This window comes from Lissotriton vulgaris, chromosome 9, assembly GCF_964263255.1.
Source record: "Lissotriton vulgaris chromosome 9, aLisVul1.2, whole genome shotgun sequence".
NCBI classification, from domain to species: Eukaryota; Metazoa; Chordata; class Amphibia; order Caudata; family Salamandridae; genus Lissotriton; species Lissotriton vulgaris.
Window position 1 is genome coordinate 413083771 of NC_141697.1, and position 20745 is coordinate 413104515.

Consider the following 20745-nt stretch of genomic DNA (forward strand, 5'->3'; position numbering starts at 1 on the left):
CTGGGGAGGCCACATGGGAGAGGCGGAGATCAGAGGCCTCTGGTCTCCGGCGGAGTCCCGGCTCCATATCAACCTTCTGGAGCTGCGGGCGATTCGTCTAGCACTGAAGGCATTCCTCCCCTCTGTCCGGGGGAGCGTAGTGCAAGTGTTCACCGACAACACCACCGCCATGTGGTACTGCAACAAGCAAGGCGGGGTGGGGTCGTGGACCCTCTGCCAGGAGGCTCTGCGCCTCTGGCAGTGGCTGGAACATCAGGGCGTGACCCTAGTGGTTCAACACCTGGCAGGCTCTCTGAATGCCAGGGCGGACGAACTCAGCCGCCGGTGCATGATGGATCACGAATGGCGTCTGAACTCGGACGTGGCGCAAGGTCTCTTTCGGCAGTGGGGAGAGCCTTGGTTAGATCTATTCGCCACAGAAGAGAACGCGCAATGTCATCAGTTCTGCGCGTTGGAATTTCCAAGGCGGCACTCGCTCGGAGACGCTTTTCGTCGCGAGTGGAGCTGCGGTCTGTTGTACGCCTTTCCGCCTATACCACTTCTGCCCAGAGTGCTGAAGAAGATCAGGCGCGATCGGGCCCAGGTCATCCTTGTGGCTCCGGACTGGTCACGAAGATACTGGTATCCCGAGCTACTCAGCATGTCAGTCGATCCCCCGATTCGTCTGCCTCTTCGGGAGGACCTTCTGTCGCAGCAGCAGGGGACGGTCCTGCACCCGAACCTGTCCAGTCTCCACCTACAAGCTTGGAGATTGAGCGGCGGCAGTTGAGGCCATTTGACTTGCCTCCTGAAGTCTGTGATATCATTCTGGCAGCCAGGCGTCCCTCCACAAAGTCGGTATACGCCTGCCGGTGGAACAGATTTGTGGCATGGTGCACAGCAAAGGCTGTGGATCCTCTCTCGGCACCCCTTTCGGAAGTGCTGCTCTTTCTTCTTTCCCTTGCCCAGCAGGGCTCTGCTCTGGGCACTCTTAAAGGGTACCTTTCTGCTCTATCAGCCTTCTTGAGGCTACCAGATCAGCCTTCTTTATTCAAGTCCCCTATTGTAAGTAGATTTCTGAAGGGCATCACGCACATGTTCCCTCCTGTTCCCTTCGTGATGCCCCAGTGGGACTTGAATCTTGTTCTCACTTATCTGATGTGTGCTCCCTTTGAGCCACTGCATAACTGTCCTCTTCGTCTCCTTACTCTGAAGACTGCCTTCCTGGTTGCCATCACCTCTGCCAGGAGAGTGAGTGAGCTCCAGGCTCTTTCTTCTTCTCCACCTTTCCTGTCTGTTCATCCTGACAAGGTGGTGTTACGCACACGACCTTCCTTTCTGCCCAAGGTTGTTACGGCCTTCCACATCGGGCAGTCCATTACCTTGCCCACTTTCTTTCCGCCTCCGCATCCCTCGAAGGAGGAAGAGAGGCTCCACCGTCTGGATCCAAAACGTGCGCTCTCCTACTACCTAGATCGCACACGCCAATTCCGGGTGGATGACCAACTCTTTGTTGGTTACGTGGGCGCAAAGAAGGGTAAGGCTGTGCACAAGAGGACCATCTCTAGGTGGATCATCTTGTGTATCCAAGCATGTTACTCCATGGCGAGGAAGGAGCCCCCGGCTGGATTGCGGGCTCACTCCACTTGGGCCACGGCAACGACAACTGCCCTGGGCCGCGGTGTCCCCCTGCAGGACATCTGCCAGGCACTCAAGTCCGGAGGGATGGCTTCTTTGGCCGTTCCGTCCTCCAGGACTTTCTGGTGTGATATTGGTTCGCAGACCCACCACCGGGGTTGGTATTGCTGGGGTATCTATTCTAAGGTAAGGAATCTATCACTAACGTGTCTCTTTCAGATGCACAAGTTACTACTTGTGTAACGATATATCTGTAAGAGACATTAGTTAGTGATAGATTCCTTACCGACCCACCCATCCTCCCCGTTCTGCGAACAGATATCTAGGGTTAAGGTCATCCCCTTTCAGGGCCCTAGTTTCATGGCACCAGTGTTAGTTCTATCATGGCTCTGCGTATCTGGCGCGGAAAAGCTGTGTGTCAGAACTGACGTCAGCGCGCATGGGCGCCGTCTAAGTACTCCGACGACGTCATCCCGGCGCTCACGACGCCGACGACGGACGCGGAGCCGCAGACGACGCCTACCAGCGCGCAGGGGTATTGCTACGCAAAAGTTTCCGGATCCAGTCTGACGCCTGGGGATATTCTAAGGTAAGGAATCTATCACTAACTAATGTCTCTTACAGATATATCGTTACACAAGTAGTAACTTGTGCATTGGCATGGGCATTTAATTGCATAGATCAAATTTTGACTGTTACAGTTGGTGAATTTCATCAGATTGTATTGTTTTGACTTATGTACAAATGTATTTCCTGTTCTTACATATTTGCACACTTTGCAATTTCCACATCTTCGGTGGCCTGTTATAGGTGGAAGACCCAATTGTGTCCTAATGTTTTCTGGTTCAGGGGTTTCCAAGTATGAAGATACCACAAAGTCTTTCACATTTTTAGCCCTCTTGAACGAACACATCGGGGCATCCAATATTCCAATTTCAGGGCCTACTAGATTCCAATATTTCTTTATTATTTGAAATGCGGTGGGGTCGGGGAGGAGGGCCAAATGTATTGTTCTTTCCAAATTGTTGAAGTGGGAACGTGTTGCGTTGCTTTGATGTCTTGCTCTGATTGCAGCCACTCGTGAATATCTTATGAATGTATTTTTTGCCCGCATTTTCAAATCAATAAATATAATTTAAAATAAAAAAACATGTATGTGAAATTAATTGATGTCATTCTGTCTTCAAGGTATTCTGCCCAGAAGCTGGTCTCTCTACACTGTACCTGTTGGCTTGACTGTTATCCAGTGGGTGGCTGATTTTAGTGACCGTATCAAGCAGCTACAGAATATCTCACAGGCTGCGGCTTCTGGGGGAGCCAAAGAATTGAAGGTACTCTTCTTTTTTTTTTGGGGGGGTACATTGGGAAACGCTAAATACCTTTTTTTTTATACATCGAAATCAGGTTAAGGTTTATGGTGTCCTTATCCCTTTTTAGGTTTCGCCTCGCCGAAAGGCTGCGCAACAGACTTTCGCGCAGGGCGAAAGCTTATGTCTAGAGATGTGTACTCATGTCCCGACCCTCTGTTCCATTGGCTAGCTCCATAAATGGAGGCTAGCCATTGGAACAGAGATCTGTCTGTCATGGCCGGAGCAGATTCATGGGCATTCCGGCAATTTTTACTCATCCCGCCCCCTTGCAATCGTCATGCGGCGGTGGGCGGTGTTTATTTATTTTTATTTTTTTTACAGCTTTGTTTTCCACCATTTCGGAAGTGTTCTTTGCAGGGGTGGGTTGCGCGAAGTCCCGCTGTCCGTTCCCGCGCCCCTCCCGCTGTCCGTGTGCCTGTTCCTGCCCCCCACTCCCGCTGTCCTTGTGCCCGTTCCCGCCCCCCCACCCGCTGTTCGTGTTCCCGCCCCCCTCCCGCTGTCCGTTCCGCCCCCCTCCCGCTGTCCGTGTTTCTCCCGCCCCCCTCCCGCTGTCTGTGTTTCTTGACCCTGCCTCGCAACGAAAGGGCTGGCGGCTTTGAGGCGCCAACCGCTGAGTGACTCTCCTAACTCGCCACCCACCCAAGACCTGCTTGCACCTACTCGCCAACATATGAAAGTTACAGGTCTGTGTATCCTCATAGCTCCTCCTTGTGTAGCGCCTCGGCGCTAGAGCTGCGCCCTGGGCCTTGTAGCGCTCAGAAAAGCCGCCGCTCTGACACCGACCCTGCTTCTTACCCCAAAGAGCCTGCTCTGTCATTCACTTACCTCTGCCAGTCCTGCCAGGCCCTGGGGGGTCCTATTCACGTTCTGCGCTCTGAAGAGGCCGCCAAGAAGTTTAGGCGCTCTATGAAAGCACCCTCCACCCCTGGAACACACCTGCTGCCCCGTGAGAGCCTTGCCCAGTTGTACGATTCTGCCAGGACGCCCAGTGCCAGTCTCTCCCCTCTGCGCCTTTCTTCCTCCTCTCTGCCTCCTCTTCCTCCACCCACTGTCTGTGTACTCCCTCTCCCCACCCCTCCCCCGTACCACACTGCCTCCCCTTCTCCCCCAGCAGGGGGCCTGGGGCTGGGTGGGGTGCAGTTGTAAGGTGCTTCTTACTTTATCTAACATTTTGCTGCGTCTAGTTATTGTCAGAATTCTCCAAACTCAAGGTTACAAAGAGGACTCATGTCACCAAGGCCGACGTCAGGGGTTTTGGTTTAACCACCCAGTGCATGCTGGGATCTGTAGTCCTGGTACACTGGGGTTGATCCATTTCTGCTGTCACCCCTGAAAGCTCTGGTTTGTGAGAGTGAAGCCCAGGGGGCAGCATTGCTACCTTGGGTCCAGGGGGCCCCGGGAGTCCTTGCAGACTGGAAGAGGCCCCTGCCAAGTGGGCCCTGAGAGGAAGGCCTGTTTGATTTGTGGCCCCCTTCCTCTCGTGTAGCACCCCTCCCCCATACCCTCACTCTTTTCTCCTTTCCTCCTTTTGCTTTGTGACCCTTCTCCCTCTCCCATCCCTCCCTCCACTCCATCTTCTGCTCTCTCCCTCCCCCCTCCCCTCACACCTTCCTCCCCAGTGAAGGTCACTCGGCCGGGCCTCGATCAGGTGACGTCACTCCTTCCCTGCATGAGGAGCATCTTAAACGTGCGCCCCCCGCTCCTCATGGAGGGGGGGGGGGGGGAGGGGTGTAAAATGTGCATTTCCCGCATTTAGCCAGCAGACAGCCGAGCGGGCGGAGCGCCTCATCCTGGCGTCGAGGCGAATGTCTGACCGTGCTATCCAAGAGCCAGCCAGAGAGCGCCCTCTCCGACTCTACATGGGCCTCGCGGCGCTTTCTGCGGTCTGAGTCGGCGTCCAACGTGGGCACAAGAGGCCCCCACGGGCCGGAGTCTGATGCAACCGGGGAGGTCTGCTACAGGTAGGGTGATGCTGTGTTACAGGGAGTGATGCTGTGTTACAGGGAGTGATGCTGTGTTACAGGGAGTGATGCTGTGTTACAGGGAGTGATGCTGTGTTACAGGGAGTGATGCTGTGTTACAGGGAGTGATGCTGTGTTACAGGTAGCGTGATTACAGGTAGCGTGATGCTTTGTTACGTGGAGTGTGATGCTTTGTTGCGTGGAGTGTGATGCTTTGTTGCGTGGAGTGTGATGCTTTGTTGCGTGGAGTGTGATGCTTTGTTGCGCGTGGAGTGTGATGCTTTGTTGCGCGTGGAGTGTGATGCTTTGTTGCGCGTGGAGTGTGATGCTTTGTTGCGCGTGGAGTGTGATGCTTTGTTGCGCGTGGAGTGTGATGCTTTGTTGCGCGTGGAGTGTGATGCTTTGTTGCGCGTGGAGTGTGATGCTTTGTTGCGCGTGGAGTGTGATGCTTTGTTGCGCGTGGAGTGTGATGCTTTGTTGCGTGGAGTGTGATGCTTTGTTGCGTGGAGTGTGATGCTGTGTTGCGTGGAGTGTGATGCTGTGTTGCGTGGAGTGTGATGCTGTGTTGCGTGGAGTGTGATGCTGTGTTGCGTGGAGTGTGATGCTGTGTTGCAGGGAGTGTGATGCTGTGTTGCAGGGAGTGTGATGCTGTGTTGCAGGGAGTGTGATGCTGTGTTGCAGGGAGTGTGATGCTGTGTTGCAGGGAGTGTGATGCTGTGTTGCAGGGAGTGTGATGCTGTGTTGCAGGGAGTGTGATGCTGTGTTGCAGGGAGTGTGATGCTGTGTTGCAGGGAGTGTGATGCTGTGTTGCAGGGAGTGTGATGCTGTGTTGCAGGGAGTGTGATGCTGTGTTGCAGAGAGTGTGATGCTGTGTTGCAGAGAGTGTGATGCTGTGTTGCAGAGAGTGTGATGCTGTGTTAAAGGGAGTGTGATGCCGAGGAGGTTGCGCCTCTGTGCGTGCAATCCGATGTAGTGGGCAAGCCGACTGGGACCACAGTAATAGGACACTCCAGGCCAGGTGCACCGGAGAGAGGCACAGCCCCTAGCTTGCAGAGAGATGACACACTGTTGAGGGTGTGCACAGGAAGAGAGGCATTTTGGGGTGGGCTATCCATCAAGACCAAGCTATTTCGAGCATGGTCACATTGATCCGCTTGAGTTCCCATTAGGGCTTGTTGCTGGGCACCACGTAGCCGTTTTGTAGACTACAGATGGAAAATACAAAAACTGTCCTGCAAATGAAAGATTCAATAAAACGTGAAATATAAACTGACACAAAACTGACCTAGATTACATTAATTGTTTATAAATAGTCCATGTTTTCCCCTGTAAAGTTAAGGACAAGATTTTAGGGATCCGATTACTTGTCCGTTCTAGAATGCTACAGGGTCTGGGGACTCCGCCCGCTTTAAGTCCTGTTTCAATTGAATGCTTTCTGGAGTTCATATACTGTTGTCTGTGGTGCCCCCTCACGAATTATTAGTCCATAGGTGGTTGACCACCCCGCCATTGGATTTGAGGTTGCTACCAGGGTTACAGGGCTTTTCTTATCAAGTGTCGTTACTGCGCCCCCTAGTGGCCTTATTAACAAACTAGTTGGATTTTAGTGTGTAACCTTTTCAAATCGTTCATCAGATTAAAGCGGGTATAAACCCCACTTACACGACATAGCTTATTGCCAGGAGCACAGGGTAGTTTGACTTCTAGTAAAATACTTTTCCAGCTATCTTCAATGAGCTTTTGTAGGAAGGTACCTCCTGACTATGGGTGCCCCCAACTTTTTGCCCTGTGTTTTAGCTGGTTTTTGACATAGTCGACCTGGGGCCCTGCCAATCAGGACCCCAGGCCTACTGCTCTCTCTGTAAAATGGATTCCATGTACCCTAGGTACATTTCCAATTGGTACTGGGCCACCCTATCAGACCCTGTAACTCAGGGCATGGGTGCACCCAGGGCTGCCAGGGGCTGCAGCATGTAATATGCCAACCCTGGCTGGCCTCCTAAATTTGACACAACTGGCTGCATGACAGCTGGGGCAAAGTCGTGTAATCACCCTTTGCTGTAGGTGTAGTATACCTATACCTAACCCTAAAATGGACACACAGGTTCCTATCAGTCACTCCTATGGCAGGCCTTGACAATCCTGAAGGCAGAGTGCTTGGAATCGTGTGAGATGGTGCTCTGGCATGAGCTGAGCCTGTCTGCAGCTTGCGGAACCAAGTCCTAATAGCTGTTCCATGATATCGCATACCATATACTCTTAAGTGCATTATAATCCTCGCGGTTAAATGCTAACTTTGGTATTGCTTTATCAAAACATGTCGAGTAAGGTGTCATACGAATTGGAATACTAACCCCTCGCCAATTCTGGCGACGGGGTTAGCATTCCACCCTTCTAGAGGGACACGACATGTATGTAACTGTGAACCCCGGTTAAAGTTAACTGAAGCCTCAGCTCCACAAAATGGATGCTGCCACCACAGACACGAGTCTGACCTCCTGCTGCTGGGAGTCCTGCCAGCGAGGGAGGCCTGGACAAAGGGTTTCCTGTCCGGGGCGGTGCTAGCACCGTCCCAGACATGGTTTTGTGTATCCTGGGTAGGCAGGGCTTTTCAGGAAGGTGACTGCTGAGTGGCACCCCGGTGCTCACTACGCATAGGCCGGTCTGAACCAGTTCCAGGGGCACACCAGCCCCTGGCCTGGGGAAGTCCGGCATGGCAGAGGGGTGTAACCACCCCCCTCCTAGTCCCACCCATAGGCAGGACCTAGTCACCGGGTCAGCCCCCTTTTTTAGTATAAAGATGGGAGCGGGCCCCCTGTTAAAATGAGATCATCTTTGGAATCAAGACACGAATTTCTGCGAAAGTACTTCAAGATTTCTTCCTCAAGATTCTCCCTTGTGGCTAAGGAGTAGTCACCCTGCATCAAGCAGGCACCATCCTAAGAACACTGCGGTCTGCTGCAAGTCCTTCACGAATCCGACGACCCAGCTCGACGAGACCCGGCTTCCCTGGCACCTCTGACCTCTACTCACCTCTACAGCGAAGCTGAGAACCGTGAGTGCGACGAGACCTCGAGGGACCAACGATCGCCAAGACTGCACGACTTCTTTGTAACAAGCCCACCGAGTCTTCCACTGGTGAGTGCTTTGGGGTCCGAGAAGCCCCAACCCTGCGCAGCTCCAGCACCCAAGATCAGCCTCCTTGCATCTCCACGATCTGCGTGGGGCCCTTCTGCTGTTTGCTGTGCACCGCGTTGTTTGGCTACTAGCCGGCTGGCTTGTGGCCTTCTGAACGACGCCCGACGACATCACTGCTGCTGGTCTGGTTGCTCCAGACTGGCCCTTGCTTCCTTCTTTAAGAGAGGCACCCCGGACCCTCCTGGTCCACTCCAGACGCCATTTTAGGTCCACCGCGTGGGCTTGAATTTGCCAAGGCTTTGTTGCCCAATCCTGGGTCCAGCGACGCCGACAGCTTCTATCTTCGTGGGACAGCTCGCTCCTCCATCCTGGTCGCCGACAACGCCTCCTGGTCCGTGAGATCTCCGAGCACAGCGTCACCCACTCGCCTAGTCGAGGTGGCTACCATCCGGTGCCCTCCTGGTGCCCACTGACTACTGGCTAGTAGTCACGAACTTGGTCCCCTCTGCTTTCAGGTGTCATCTTCCTTCGATCCAGGCTTGGATCCATCGAACTTTCTTCACTGGTCGCCTGCCAGCAACTTCTTTCTTCCAGGCTCCTGGTCCGTCTACGAGGATTCCCGACGTCCTTTGAGTCCTATGCAGCTGCAGCCCCTGGGCTAGGTAACTTCGGCATTTCGGTGCCCCAGCATAGCCTCCGTATCCAAGGGTCAGAATCCACTTTCGTTTTCTTCCTACCAGGTCGGGTTCGCCCGAGAACACTAACTTTGCAATTCCTAGCTACCATAGACTTTGTCCCGCATCTCGCGTGAGAGTGCAAACACTGCACCCGAGTCCCCTGGGTCTCCTAGAAGTAATCTAACGATTCTATAGTCAAGTCCTAGCGATTCCAAAGCCCATTAGTACTGTACTTACCTGCTAGTAATTTCGCATTCCACTTTTCAAGTATATGGTTTTCCGTGCCCCTCGGGCATTTGTATATACTGTGCTAACTTAAGTATTTTTGTAAGAGTTTTGGTTTGTGCTTAGTACCCTGTCCTCATAAAGAGTACAGGGCTGTTGTGATTCTTAATAAATAACTGTTTATTTTCATAACACTTGTGTGGTGTCCTTTCACTTGGTGTTCAAGGGGTATATGTGGTATAACAGCTGGCTTAACACGCCCTCTCGAGTCTTTAGCCTTAGACTGCTCGTATCCACGCTACTAGGATAGCTGGTCTATAAGGTTGACTTACAACCAATCATCAATAAGGGTTGCTGGACTGATACATAGTGTTCACTAGAATAGTGACCACTGCATATCAGGCCACCTTCTCACATTGGTGAGCAGCGGTTGGGATTTAAGCTTGCTGTTGTTTTACCACACGTATCCTAAGAATATCTTGTTGAAAGATCACATAAGTACTGTTAGTACACATAACTAAGCTTAGAATACTCTGAGTTCTACTGAACCAGCTGTTGCAGCTCCTCAAGGCTTAGCACACCTTGGCTGCAACTCTTAGCAAGGGATCAGTAGGTAAACACATAGTGTAGGTAGGTGCATCACTTACACCACACTAGAATCAGCATGTCAGACAAAGGAGGAAACTCTGAGTATCCCCTTGTGTCAGTGGACCCTCCACAGGTCCTTACTTCAAAATATGCTGCTCTTAGCTTCCATGAGATGAGACAAGTGTGTACCCTCAGGAAGCTAAAACAGGGGTCTAACCCCACCACCTCCTTTCTGATTGGTCTCTTAGAGGCCTATGATGCCAGTAGGGCTGGTAACCCAGACCCTTCTAATCCAGAGGGGAGTTTGCCCTCCTTACAGGGACCCTTTGATAGCCAGGACCATCCCCTCCAGGAAGCAGATGATGCTGAGGATGAGGATGAGGACCAGTTGTCAGGGGATGAGGCAGATAAGGGACAGGTAGAAGTCAATAGACTAACCAGGTCCAACTTAAGCAGACATGAGCTTGGTACTAGGGGACTCCTGGGCCCACTCTCAGGTCAGCTTAACATTGGGAATGGACGAGTTAGGTCTCTATCAAGAGGCTCTAACAGATCCCTTCGAACCAATGGCTCTCTGAACTCTTCTCACAGAGGGATGTCTTCCCCTAAGAGGAGAGTGTATGAAGCTGAAGAAAGGGCAATCAAACTGAGGATTGAAAGGGAAGAACTTGCCCTGGCCAAAGAGAGACTTGCCCTTGCTAGAGAGCAAGAATTATGTGGGCTACAGCCACTGGTGGCAGCAATAAACCTAGCAATAGGGAAAGGAGTTTTGATACAAAGCACCTGAATACGATAGTGCCCCCCTTTAAAGAAGGGGATGACATCCACAAATGGATTACTGCTTTGGAGAGAGCCTGCACTGTGCAGGGTGTTCCCCAAAGTCAGTGGGCAGCTATCTTGTGGCTCTCCTTTGATGGTAAAGGTAGAGATAAGCTCCTCACCACAAGGGTGGAGGATGCTAACAATTACCAAATCTTGAAGAATACACTGGTTGATGGGTTTGGTTTAACCACTGAACAATACAGGATGCTGTTCAGAGACACCCAGAAAACTCAGTCTCAAGATTGGACTGACTTTGTTGATTGTGCCACTAAGGCTTTTGAAGGCTGGCTACTGGGTAGTAAGGTTACTGATTTTAAAGGATTGTATAATCTAATTATGAGGGAGCAAATCTTAAATAATTGTCAGAACCAGTTATTACATCAGCACCTGGTAGACTCTGATCTGACCTCTCCACAGGAATTGGGTAAGAGGGCAGACAAATGGGTCAGAACCAGGGTCAGGCCTAAAAACCAGGGTGGTGACCAGAAAAAGGAATCAACCAAGCCTCAAGAGAAGGGTGGGGATAAATCCACAGAGAAGACTTCCCAAGGGCCCCAAAACTCCAACAAGGGTGGTGGGTCCCAGAACACTCCTTCAGAACAGAAGAAACCTTATTGCCATACCTGTAAACAGGTGGATCATTACAAAAGTGATGCCAGTTGCCCTAAAAATGGTAATAAGGGAAATATACCCCCAGGTAATACTCCTAAACCTCCTGTTACCACTAGTGGTAATCCCCCAGGTGGTGGGAGTGCCCCCAAGAATGTGGTGGGCATTACTCTGGGCCAACAGGAGGACTATGGCCTAGCCAGGTTCCCTGACCACACTCTTGTCTGTGAGACTGGCATGGGGTTTGCCAACTTCACTACTGGACCCCACATTCTGGGAAAGTATAGACAAGAAGTTTTAGTGAATGGTCAGAAAGTTGAGGCATTCAGAGACACAGGGGCCAGCCTCACCATGGTGAGTGACCATCTGGTCCCCTCTGCTCAACTGACCCCTGGTTTTACTTATCAGGTGACAGACATTCATGGAGTGAAGAGAAGGCATCCCATGGCAGTAGTCAAGCTCAGTTGGGGTAATGTCACAGGGCCCATGAGAGTGGCAGTGACAGATAACCTACCTGTAGATTGCTTACTGGGGAATGACCTGGAACTCTCAGCATGGGCTGAGGTGGAACAAGAAACTCACTCCAGAATGATAGGCCTATCCAGACAGGTTAGTGGGGCAGTAATAGCTACAGCCCCAGTCCAAGCACCATTCCTCCCTGAAAAGGTTGGAAGGGCAGTGGTAGCCACTGCCCAGGCTCAGACAGACTTCCCTGAACAGGATAGGAAGGCTGTGACAGTCACAGCCCAAACACAGACTGAGTGCCCTCCTGAAAAGGTTGGCAAGGTTGAAATGGTCTCAGCCTCTACTCAGACAGATAGTGAGGTTGTGAAGCCTGAAACAATGGATCACTCCACTCAAACAGAGAGCATTGAGGAGGAAGAAGAGTCTTCCCCCTCCCAGACACTAGGTGAGAGCCAGCCTCCTCAGGGAACTGACTCTACCCCTATTGAAGGAACTGCCCCAGAGGTAGTCAGGCCTAGCCTGGCAGTGCCCCTGATGGCAGTGGACCCTTCCCAGGTGGGACCCCGTCTGGAGCAGGTAACCTGCACCTCTCTACCCTGCCTCAGTCAGCCCAGGGCTGAAGAGACCAGGGAGGCCAGTGGTGGACCCAAAAGGGCCCCCTGTCCAAAAGAACCCCTTAATCAACAGATTAGGATCACTGAAGCTGGTAACCCTAGCCAAGTGAAAATAGAACAGACTCCTGAGGGATCCCCCTTAAAAGTAGTTAGGGAACTCCCCCAGCTGGACACTGTGGGGCACAGCCAAACATGGGGCCTAAAAACCCCAGACCTGACCTGTCCCTCCAGCAAGCCAAACAGAGGGACTCAGCCTCCAGCTTTAGGTAGCCAGAGGCTGACCCTGAGAGCTCAGCGCATCTCAGCTAAAGAAAGAAGGGCACACATGATGAATGGTGATTGGAGGAAGTTGAACCCAAAGGTAGAGGAGCCTCACTTCAGTACTCCATCCCAGCATCAGCCTTCTTCTTTCCCAAGACACACCAAAGGCAGAGATTCCCTATGGTGGAGACCCTCAGATACCCTTAGGGTGAGGGGTTGCCTAGTGGACCATGACACAGGGGGAAACCAAGCCAGAGCTGGTCCTTCCTTATATGGCCACTTAGGTAATAGAGGCTTACCTGGACAAGGATAGCCTTATCTCCTTTCGTTTGGGGGGGGGTTGTGTAGGAAGGTACCTCCTGACTATGGTTGCCCCCAACTTTTTGCCCTGTGTTTTAGCTGGTTTTTGACATAGTCGACCTGGGGCCCTGCCAATCAGGACCCCAGGCCTACTGCTCTCTCTGTAAAATGGATTCCATGTACCCTAGGTACATTTCCAATTGGTACTGGGCCACCCTATCAGACCCTGTAACTCAGGGCATGGGTGCACCCAGGGCTGCCAGGGGCTGCAGCATGTATTATGCCACCCCTGGCTGGCCTCCTAAATTTGACACAACTGGCTGCATGACAGCTGGGGCAAAGTCGTGTAATCACCCTTTGCTGTAGGTGTAGTATACCTATACCTAACCCTAAAATGGACACACAGGTTCCTATCAGTCACTCCTATGGCAGGCCTTGACAATCCTGAAGGCAGAGTGCTTGGAATCGTGTGAGATGGTGCTCTGGCATGAGCTGAGCCTGTCTGCAGCTTGCGGAACCAAGTCCTAATAGCTGTTCCATGATATCTCATACCATATACTCTTAAGTGCATTATAATCCTCGCGGTTAAATGCTAACTTTGGTATTGCTTTATCAAAACATGTCGAGTAAGGTGTCATACGAATTGGAATACTAACCCCTCGCCAATTCTGGCGACGGGGTTAGCATTCCACCCTTCTAGAGGGGCACGACATGTATGTAACTGTGAACCCCGGTTAAAGTTAACTGAAGCCTCAGCTCCACAAAAAGGATGCTGCCACCACAGACACGAGTCTGACCTCCTGCTGCTGGGAGTCCTTCCAGCGAGGGAGGCCTGGACAAAGGGTTTCCTGTCCGGGGCGGTGCTAGCACCGTCCCAGACATGGTTTTGTGTATCCTGGGTAGGCAGGGCTTTTCAGAAAGGTGACTGCTGAGTGGCATCCCGGTGCTCACTACGCATAGGCCGGTCTGAACCAGTTCCAGGGGCACACCAGCCCCTGGCCTGGGGAAGTCCGGCATGGCAGAGGGGTGTAACCACCCCCCTCCTAGTCCCACCCATAGGCAGGACCTAGTCACCGGGTCAGCCCCCTTTTTTAGTATAAAGATGGGAGCGGGCCCCCTGTTAAAATGAGATCATCTTTGGAATCAAGACACGACTTTCTGCGAAAGGACTTCAAGATTTCTTCCTCAAGATTCTCCCTTGTGGCTAAGGAGTAGTCACCCTGCATCAAGCAGGCACCATCCTAAGAACACTGCGGTCTGCTGCAAGTCCTTCTTCACGAATCCGACGACCCAGCTCGACGAGACCCGGCTTCCCTGGCACCTCTGACCTCTACTCACCTCTACAGCGAAGCTGAGAACCGTGAGTGCGACGAGACCTCGAGGGACCGACGATCGCCAAGACTGCACGACTTCTTTGTAACAAGCCCACCGAGTCTTCCACTGGTGAGTGCTTTGGGGTCCGAGAAGCCCCAACCCTGCGCAGCTCCAGCACCCAAGATCAGCCTCCCTGCATCTCCACGATCTGCGTGGGGCCCTTCTGCTGTTTGCTGTGCACCGCGTTGTTTGGCTACTAGCCGGCTGGCTTGTGGCCTTCTGAACGACGCCCGACGACATCACTGCTGCTGGTCTGGTTGCTCCAGACTGGCCCTTGCTTCCTTCTTTAAGAGAGGCACCCCGGACCCTCCTGGTCCACTCCAGACGCCATTTTAGGTCCACCGCGTGGGCTTGAATTTGCCAAGGCTTTGTTGCCCAATCCTGGGTCCAGCGACGCCGACAGCTTCTATTTTCGTGGGACAGCTCGCTCCTCCATCCTGGTCGCCGACAACGCCTCCTGGTCCGTGAGATCTCCGAGCACAGCGTCACCCACTCGCCTAGTCGAGGTGGCTACCATCCGGTGCCCTCCTGGTGCCCACTGACTACTGGCTAGTAGTCACGAACTTGGTCCCCTCTGCTTTCAGGTGTCATCTTCCTTCGATCCAGGCTTGGATCCATCGAACTTTCTTCACTGGTCGCCTGCCAGCAACTTCTTTCTTCCAGGCTCCTGGTCCGTCTACGAGGATTCCCGACGTCCTTTGAGTCCTATGCAGCTGCAGCCCCTGGGCTAGGTAACTTCGGCATTTCGGTGCCCCAGCATAGCCTCAGTATCCAAGGGTCAGAATCCACTTTCGTTTTCTTCCTACCAGGTCGGGTTCGCCCGAGAACACTAACTTTGCAATTCCTAGCTACCATAGACTTTGTCCCGCATCTCGCGTGAGAGTGCACACACTGCACCCGAGTCCCCTGGGTCTCCTAGAAGTAATCTAACGATTCTATAGTCAAGTCCTAGCGATTCCAAAGCCTATTAGTACTGTACTTGCCTGCTAGTAATTTCGCATTCCACTTTTCAAGTATATGGTTTTCCGTGCCCCTGGGGCATTTGTATATACTGTGCTAACTTAAGTATTTTTGTAAGAGTTTTGGTTTGTGCTTAGTACCCTGTCCTCATAAAGAGTACAGGGCTGTTGTGATTCTTAATAAATAACTGTTTATTTTCATAACACTTGTGTGGTGTCCTTTCACTTGGTGTTCAAGGGGTATATGTGGTATAACAGCTGGCTTAACACGCCCTCTCGAGTCTTTAGCCTTAGACTGCTCGTATCCACGCTACTAGGATAGCTGGTCTATAAGGTTGACTTACAACCAATCATCAATAAGGGTTGCTGGACTGATACATAGTGTTCACTAGAATAGTGACCACTGCATATCTGAAAGAAACACGTTAGTGTTAGATTCCTTACCTTAGAATATCCCCAGGCGTCAGTCTGGATCCGGAAACTTTTGCGTAGCAGTACCCCTGCGCGTCGGTAGGCGTCGTCTGCAGGCGTCCCCTGCGGCTCCGCGTCCGTCGTTGGCGTCGTGCGCCGTGATGACGTCGCTGGAGTATATAGACGCCGCCTCCGCGCGCTGACGTCAGTTCTTCTTTTTTCCGCGCCAGTGGACGCAGATCTGAAGAGCAGTACTCCGGTCTTTGACCAAGTTTTTCCGAGTTATCACTTGTGCCTATTAGGATGCCTGGGTTCAAGCACTGTGATGACTGTGAGCGCACGATGTCGGTCACACACCATCACCGCCTCTGTCTCCGGTGTCTGGGCCCCGACCACGACGTGGACTCCTGCGTCGACTGCCGGGCCCTCACCAGCAAAGCTAGACGGGAGCGGTCCCGCAAGCTACTGGAGCTCCGGGTGTCGGCCCCACGTCGGGACCGGGAGCGGTCCCGGTCCGGCCGGAGGTCGAGAGAACGTTCGAGGGAGCGGTCGCGGGGCCGCGCCGAACGTTCCGGAAGCCGACACCATTCGTCATCCTCGTCAGGTAAGAGACACAAGAAGTCGGGGCGTCGTCATCGTACCCCCGACTCCCCCCGACGCTCGCGCGATGCGGCCGGGGGTTCGGGTGACCCCAACCCCGCGGCTCCGCGAGAGTCGCCGGCGCGGCCTGCCCCATACCCTCAGGTCCCTGGGCACGGTGCGACGCCTGAGGAGATAGAGGCGTTCCTCATGGCCATGAGGGCCCGGTCTCCGGCGGGTTCCACGGCGCCTACGGGCCCAGTGAACCCGTCCGGGGGCCCTAGCGGTTCTGCTGACCCTGCCTCGACGCCGTCGGATGCTCCGATTCCGGCGCCGCTAGGGCCTTCGGGGTCGACGCCGGACGGACGCCCATCCATCCCGGCGCCGATTCCATCGGGGTTGCCCGCGGCTCCGCCTCCGCGCGACGCCGGTTCCTCGGTGCCGGCTTCGGGCGGCACTGGGGCTCCGGCGCCGGCTCCGGGCGGCGCCGTCCCCTTACCTTCACCGACGCCGGACGCGGGGCCGGACGGGCGTCGCTCGACGCCGGTCCCGGCGCCGATGGGGCCCATGAACCCCGAGGAGCCGGTCTACATCGTTGACTCCGAATACGGAGAAGATGAAGAGTTCGGTGGAGGTTGGGAGGGGTCCGAGGACCCTCTGTCACGCGAGTGCCAGTATGACCCGGACTGGACAGGTGACTTGGGGGATGCCAGTGGTCTGGACGACTCTCCTAACCCTGGTTTGATCTCTCCTCCTTCCGTGGCATCGGTGGAGGGAGCTGCATATTCTGTGGTGCTAATGAGGGCTGCCAAGGCCTTACACCTTGAGCTCCCCGTCGCGGCCGTGAGGCCTAACATCCTCACCGAGGTCTTCAAACCGCAGTCATGCCCACAGGAGCCACTGCTGCCGTTTAATGAAGCCTTGTCGGACGTTCTGTTGGGCACGTGGTCCAGGCCCGCTTCAGGTGCGCCTGTCGATCGGAACGTGGCCAGGCGCCACCGTCCTTGTCCGGACGACCCCAAGTTCCTGTCTACCCACCCCACTCCTGAGAGTCTGGTGATCCAGGCCTCGACCTCCCAGTCCGCATTCCCGTCGGCCCCACCCGACCGGGAATCCAAGAGGTATGACCAATTTGGCAAGAAGGTCTTCTCGTCCATTAGTTTGGGCCTGCGGTCTTGCAACACCGCCTGCCTCTTGGGCCGCTACACCCACTCTGTGTGGGATACGGTCGCGGAACTGCTGCCAGAATGCCCCATGGAGGTGCGGGCAAAACTCGGTCAGGCTGTGGCTGAGGGCCGAGATGCAGCGAAATATTCAATACGGTGTGGTCTTGATACGACCGACTCGCTAGGCAGAGCTATGTCAACGACGGTGGCGATTCGTCGCCACGCCTGGCTGAGATCCGCCAATTTTTCGGCAGATGTCCAGAGTACATTGATGGACATGCCGTTTGATGGCTGTCACCTGTTCGGTGACAAGGCGGACCACGCGCTGGAACGCTTCAAGGACTCCAGGGTCACGGCCAAGTCCTTGGGTCTCTCGACCCAGCGTCAGCAACCGGGTTCGTTTCGCCCCTTTCGTGGCCAAGGAAGGGGCGCCGCCACACGTGCTGCCAGCCACGCGCCGCAACAATCCTTTCAACGCGGTGGTGGCCGTGGAAACCGCCGTGGTGGCGGTCGGGGACAACGGCGGGGTCAGACCACACCCTCCCCCGCAGCATCTACCCCAAAATCCTCCTAGTCCGTGCTTTCGGCCCCATGTGACGCCAGTGGGTGGCAGGGTTCGCCATCACCACGCTCACTGGCGCACGATCACTTCGGACAGGTGGGTGCTGCAAATTGTCCGAAGGGGCTACTCCCTCCCCTTCGAGACCTCTCCTCCAGCCATGCCACCGCAGAACCACCGTGTGTCGGGGGACCACTTGACACTTCTGCAGGAGGAAGTTACGGCCCTCTTGGCCAAGGGGGCCATCGAGCGCGTTCCTGGGCCAGAAGTAGGGCGTGGTTGTTATTCCCACTACTTTCTGGTGTCCAAGAAGGACAAGGGGGGCCTACGTCCTATCTTGGATCTAAGGAACGTCAACGGCTTCCTCCGGAAGGAGAAGTTCAAGATGTTGACGTTAGCTCAGGTCTTGGCTGCTCTAGACCCGCAAGACTGGATGGTAGCGTTGGACTTGCAGGACGCCTATTTTCACATCCCCGTCCTGCCGGCCCACCGGCGTTACCTGCGGTTCACGGTAGGCCTGGAGCACTTTCAGTTTATCGTGCTCCCCTTCGGCCTTACCAGCGCCCCACGGGTGTTCACAAAGGTGATGGCGGTGGTCGCAGCCCATCTGCGCAGGTTAGGGGTTTCAGTCTTCCCCTACCTAGACGACTGGTTGTTGAAGGCGGGCTCGCCCCAGACAGTCGTCCTCCACCTTCAGATGACGGCAGACCTCTTGCACGACCTGGGGTTCTCCATCAATGTGCCGAAATCACACCTGTGTCCCTCTCAAAAGCTCCTTTTCATCGGAGCGGTTCTGGACTCGGCGCAGTTTCGGGTTTATCCTCCGGAACGGCGGGTTCGGGATATTCAGGCTTTGATTCCCATCTTTCAGCCGCTATCCCGAGTTTCGGTCAGGTTGACGCTGCGGCTGCTGGGACTGATGGCTTCCTGCATCCTTCTGGTGCATCACGCCCGGTGGCGGATGCGGGCTCTGCAGTGGGACCTGAAGTTTCAGTGGGCCCAGCATCAGGGCAACTTGTCCGACCACGTCTTGATCTCGGAGGGCACTGCGAGACAACTGCAGTGGTGGCTTACGGACCGTGACTGGGTCAGGGGCAAGTCCCTCTCCCTTCCCCAACCGGAGCACGTTGTCGTGACGGACGCGTCCCTCCAGGGCTGGGGTGGCCACTTGGGAGAGGCAGAGATCAGAGGCATCTGGTCTCCGGCGGAGTCCCGGCTCCATATCAACCTGTTGGAGCTGCGGGCGATTCGTCTGGCACTGAAGGCATTCCTCCCCTTTGTCAACGGGAGTGTAGTGCAGGTGTTCACCGACAACACCACCGCCATGTGGTACTGCAACAAACAGGGCGGAGTGGGGTCGTGGACCCTTTGCCAGGAGGCTCTGCGCCTCTGGCAATGGCTGGAACGTCAGGGCGTGACTCTGACGGTTCAACACCTGGCAGGTTCTCTGAACGCCAGGGCGGACGAACTCAGCCGTCGGGGCTCGATGGATCACGAATGGCGTCTGAACTCGGACGTGGCGCAAGGCATCTTTCTGCAATGGGGAGAGCCTTGGTTAGATCTATTCGCCACAGAAGAGAACGCGCAATGTCATCAGTTCTGCGCGTTGGAGTTTCCAAGACGGCACTCGCACGGCGACGCCTTTCGGCGCGAGTGGAGTTGCGGTCTGTTATATGCCTTTCCGCCTATACCACTTCTGCCCAGAGTGCTGAAGAAGATCTTCTTTCTCTTGCCCAGCAGGGCTCTGCTCTGGGCACTATCAAGGGCTACCTTTCTGCCCTTTCAGCCTTTTTGAGGCTTCCTGATCAGCCTTCTTTGTTCAAATCCCCGATTGTAACTCGGTTCTTAAAAGGCATCACTCACATGTTTCCACCTGTTCCGTTTGTGATGCCTCAGTGGGATTTGAACCTGGTTCTGACCTTCCTGATGTGTGCTCCCTTTGAGCCCCTTCATTCTTGTCCTCTCCGTCTCCTGACTTTGAAGACGGCTTTCCTGGTTGCCATCACCTCTGCCAGGAGAGTGAGTGAGCTCCAGGCTCTTTCTGTCCAACCTCCTTTCCTGTCCATTCATCCTGACAAGGTGGTTCTGAGGACTAGACCTTCTTTCCTGCCCAAGGTTGTTTCGGCCTTTCACATCGGGCAGTCCATCACCCTTCCTTCCTTCTTCCCGCCTCCGCATCCTTCAAAGGATGAAGAGCGGCTCCACCGTCTGGACCCAAAACGTGCGCTTTCATTCTACATGGATCGCACACGCCAGTTCCGGGTGGATGACCAACTGTTTGTTGGCTACGTGGGTGCGAAGAAGGGACGGGCGGTTTGTAAACGAACCATCTCTCGATGGGTCGTCCTCTGCATCAAAGCGTGCTACTCTTTGGCTCGGAAGGAGCCTCCTGTTGGGCTGAGGGCCCATTCCACTCGGGCCACGGCGGCTACTACTGCCCTGGGCCGGGGAGTCCCCTTGCAGGACATTTGCCAAGTGGCTACGTGGGCCTCGCTGCACACATTTGCGAGGCACTACTGCCTGGACAGTCAAGTCCGGAGGGATGGCTTCTTTGGCCGTTCTGTCCTCCAGGACTTTCTGGTGTAGTATTGTATTGGTTCGCAGACCCACCACCGGGGTTGGTATTGCTGGGGTATGTATTCTAAGGTAAGGAATCTAACACTAATGTGTTTCTTTCAGATGAACAAGTTACTTACCTTCGGTAACGATATATCTGTAAGAAACATTAGTTAGTGTTAGATTCCTTACCGAGCCCACCCATCCTCCCCGTTCTGCGAACTGATACCTAGGGTTAAGGTCATCCCTTTCAGGGCCCTAGTTTTACATGGCACCAGTGTTGGTTCTCTCATGGCTCTGCGTCTCCTGGCGCGGAAATGCTGTGTGCAAAGAACTGACGTCAGCGCGCGGAGGCGGCGTCTATATACTCCAGCGACGTCATCACGGCGCACGACGCCAACGACGGACGCGGAGCCGCAGGGGACGCCTGCAGACGACGCCTACCGACGCGCAGGGGTACTGCTACGCAAAAGTTTCCGGATCCAGACTGACGC

General features: G+C 54.3%; 1 protein-coding gene across 1 annotated transcript in view; it reads left to right on the top strand.

The window, feature by feature from the left end:
* DYNC1H1 (dynein cytoplasmic 1 heavy chain 1) overlaps window positions 1–20745 on the top strand; it is a 1654074-nt gene that overhangs the window by 1481157 nt on the left and 152172 nt on the right. The window contains exon 75 of the mRNA XM_086937823.1: window positions 2806–2948. Within this exon, the coding sequence (XP_086793949.1) occupies window positions 2806–2948 (143 nt within the window). The remainder of the gene's footprint in view (window positions 1–2805; window positions 2949–20745) is intronic.